We start from the raw sequence: 2,500 nt of genomic DNA, 5'->3' as shown, positions 1-2,500 counted from the left end.
GGCCGCACCCGACCTTCGTGCACCGCCCGTCGCCTTACGCCCACCACCCGTACCTGCACGCCGCCGCCCTGCACCACCCGCACGCCCACCACCACCACCACCACCACCCCGCCTTCGCGCCCCACGTGGAGTTTATAAGAAGTTTACGGGGCGTCCTGCCGCCCACGTCGCTCCCCGGCGGCTGCCCCGCCCCCTCCGCCGCCCCCGTGGTGGCGCCCACGCCCGTCAAGCCGCTGCTAGGGTCGCCGCCCTCACCGCCGCTCACCCGCGCCGTGCCGCGCCCCGCCTTCACCATCGACGCCATCATGGGGCGGGACAAGTCGCCGCCGCCGCCGCCGACGTGCCGCCCCGGCCCCATGCCCGCCCTGCCCCTGCCCGCCCTCAACCCCGAGCCCTTCAGCCGCTTGCTGGGGCCGCCCTTCCTGCCCCGCCCGCTGCCCGCCCCGCTGTCCCACACCTTCGCGCCGTCCTCGCTGTCCCGGTGAGACACACCCGCGGCGCCGTCACCTAGACGGCGCTGTGGGTCGCCGGGCCCGCCGCCCCCCTCCGCCACATTCCGCCGCCGCTGTATATACCTCTGTACATTGTTGTGTATAGCATTAAACTTGTTTTTGGTAACGCGTCTCTCACTCACCCGCCACGACAACGCCGCCGCCAACCCCACCGGCGCCGGCGTGAGGGTAGGACCGTGGCAGTAATGCTGGCGAGGACTGAACCTTGGCACCGCTGGTTGTGCTCAGACTGACATGATGATACCTCATACAAAGAGTAACAGTAACACTAATAATAATGATAATAATAATAATAATAATAATAATAATAATAATAATAATAATAATAATAATAATAAAAATAATAATACACTGATACAGGCACATGCATGAAATAATAATAATAACAACAATTACGAATAACAATATAATAATAATAATAATAATAATAATAATAATAATAATAATAATAATAGTAACAGCAACAATGAACGCCAATTAACAAGAACATCTCCCCGCCCAGCACTGAGGGATGATGAGCGGGACAAGAAACTCGATTAATCAAACTAAACATAGGATCGAGAGGGGGCGGATGGGGGAAGGGGGGAAGGGGGGAGGGGGGAGGATCGGAAGCCAGCCAGCCAGCCAGCACACCCCCGCCCCTCCCCCCACCCGGAAACACTAATATACCTGGGGCGGGGCGGGGCGGCAACACACACACACACACACACACACACACACAGACACCGACACACACACACACACACACACACAGACACGATAACACACTCGCAATATCGCTTTTAGCTTTGTGTTGCTAAATCTGAATGTGTATATAGTAACAGTGTTAATAATATCACTAATACTTATAATAGCTACTTAATAATTTCTTGGGGAATACTAAAAGCCTTGATATTCACACTATCTTCTTTTTATTATCATTTTTATTTCAGTTATTTATTTTATTACTAATGTTGTTATTTTTTATTATAATTTATACTTTAATTATTTATATTACCATTACTGTTGCCTCTATTACTACTACTACTACTACTACTACTACTACTACTACTACTACTACCACCACCACCACCACTACTACTACTACTACTACTACTACAATAACAACACAAAGAGATTCAAACTACACTATCCTTCTTCCTAATCCTACAGCCTCGGCGTTTGTGGGATTCAACACCTTATCCTAAAAAGACTCAGAGAAGAATGTTATGTTAGTGAAATTTGATCCCTCCCTCTCTCTCTCTCTCTCTCTCTCTCTCTCCTTTCGATAACCAGGGGGTCTTAGTGAGGTTAATTAAGGGTTACTGTGTGTGTGTGTGTGTGTGTGTGTGTGTGTGTGTGTGTGTGTGTGTGTGTGTGTGTGTGAATTTTAGACGATATTGAGATGAGGGAAAAAAATATAAGTTGTTTTTTGTTTTGTTTTTTGTATGTGTGTGTTGTTATTTTTGTTGTTGTTTTGTTGTTGTTTTTGTGAGTGTATTTGTTTGTTTCTCATTACTTTCTCTATTAGCAGCTGGGAATGATAATAATAATAATAATAATAATAATAATAATAATAATAATAATAATGAGATGACAGTAATAATATCAATACTTTCACTTTTTCGATAACTATTTTTTTTCTCTTAATGTAAAAAAAAAAGAAAACTTAAAAATACCGCCTATAATTTTTACACACACACACACACACACACACACACACACACACACACACACACACACTCTCTCTCTCTCATTCCGCCATCACCTTCGCTCCCTTTATTTTCACACCTGTAAGTTTATCATCAATTTTACCTGTGTGTGTGTGTGTGTGTGTGTTTGTCGTAAAATCTTGGCTTCACCTGAGCGTGCGTGTGTGTGTGTGTGTGTGTTATAAAGAGTGATTCTTAGGTAATCTCTCTCTCTCTCTCTCTCTCTCTCTCTCTCTCTCTCTCTCTCTCTCTCTCTCTCTCTCTCTCTCTCTCTCGCTCTCTCCTCCTCTCTCTCTC

The 2,500-nt window shown here is 46.6% G+C and overlaps 1 protein-coding gene and 1 long non-coding RNA gene across 5 annotated transcripts in view; both read left to right on the top strand.

Annotated features, from left to right (window-relative positions):
* Window positions 1-618, top strand: part of LOC127009809 (forkhead box protein D2-like) — a 1,418-nt gene extending 800 nt beyond the window's left edge. The window contains exon 1 of the mRNA XM_050883187.1: window positions 1-618. This exon is cut by the window's left edge and continues 800 nt beyond it. Within this exon, the coding sequence (XP_050739144.1) occupies window positions 1-485 (485 nt within the window). The 3' untranslated portion in view covers window positions 486-618.
* Window positions 1-2,500, top strand: part of LOC127009856 (uncharacterized) — an 87,511-nt gene that overhangs the window by 8,520 nt on the left and 76,491 nt on the right. The gene's annotated exons all lie outside the window — the stretch shown is intronic.

This window comes from Eriocheir sinensis, chromosome 1 (assembly GCF_024679095.1).
Source record: "Eriocheir sinensis breed Jianghai 21 chromosome 1, ASM2467909v1, whole genome shotgun sequence".
NCBI classification, from domain to species: Eukaryota; Metazoa; Arthropoda; class Malacostraca; order Decapoda; family Varunidae; genus Eriocheir; species Eriocheir sinensis.
The sequence above is the reverse complement of the archived record's forward strand: the minus strand, read 5'-3'. Positions and strand labels throughout refer to the sequence as shown.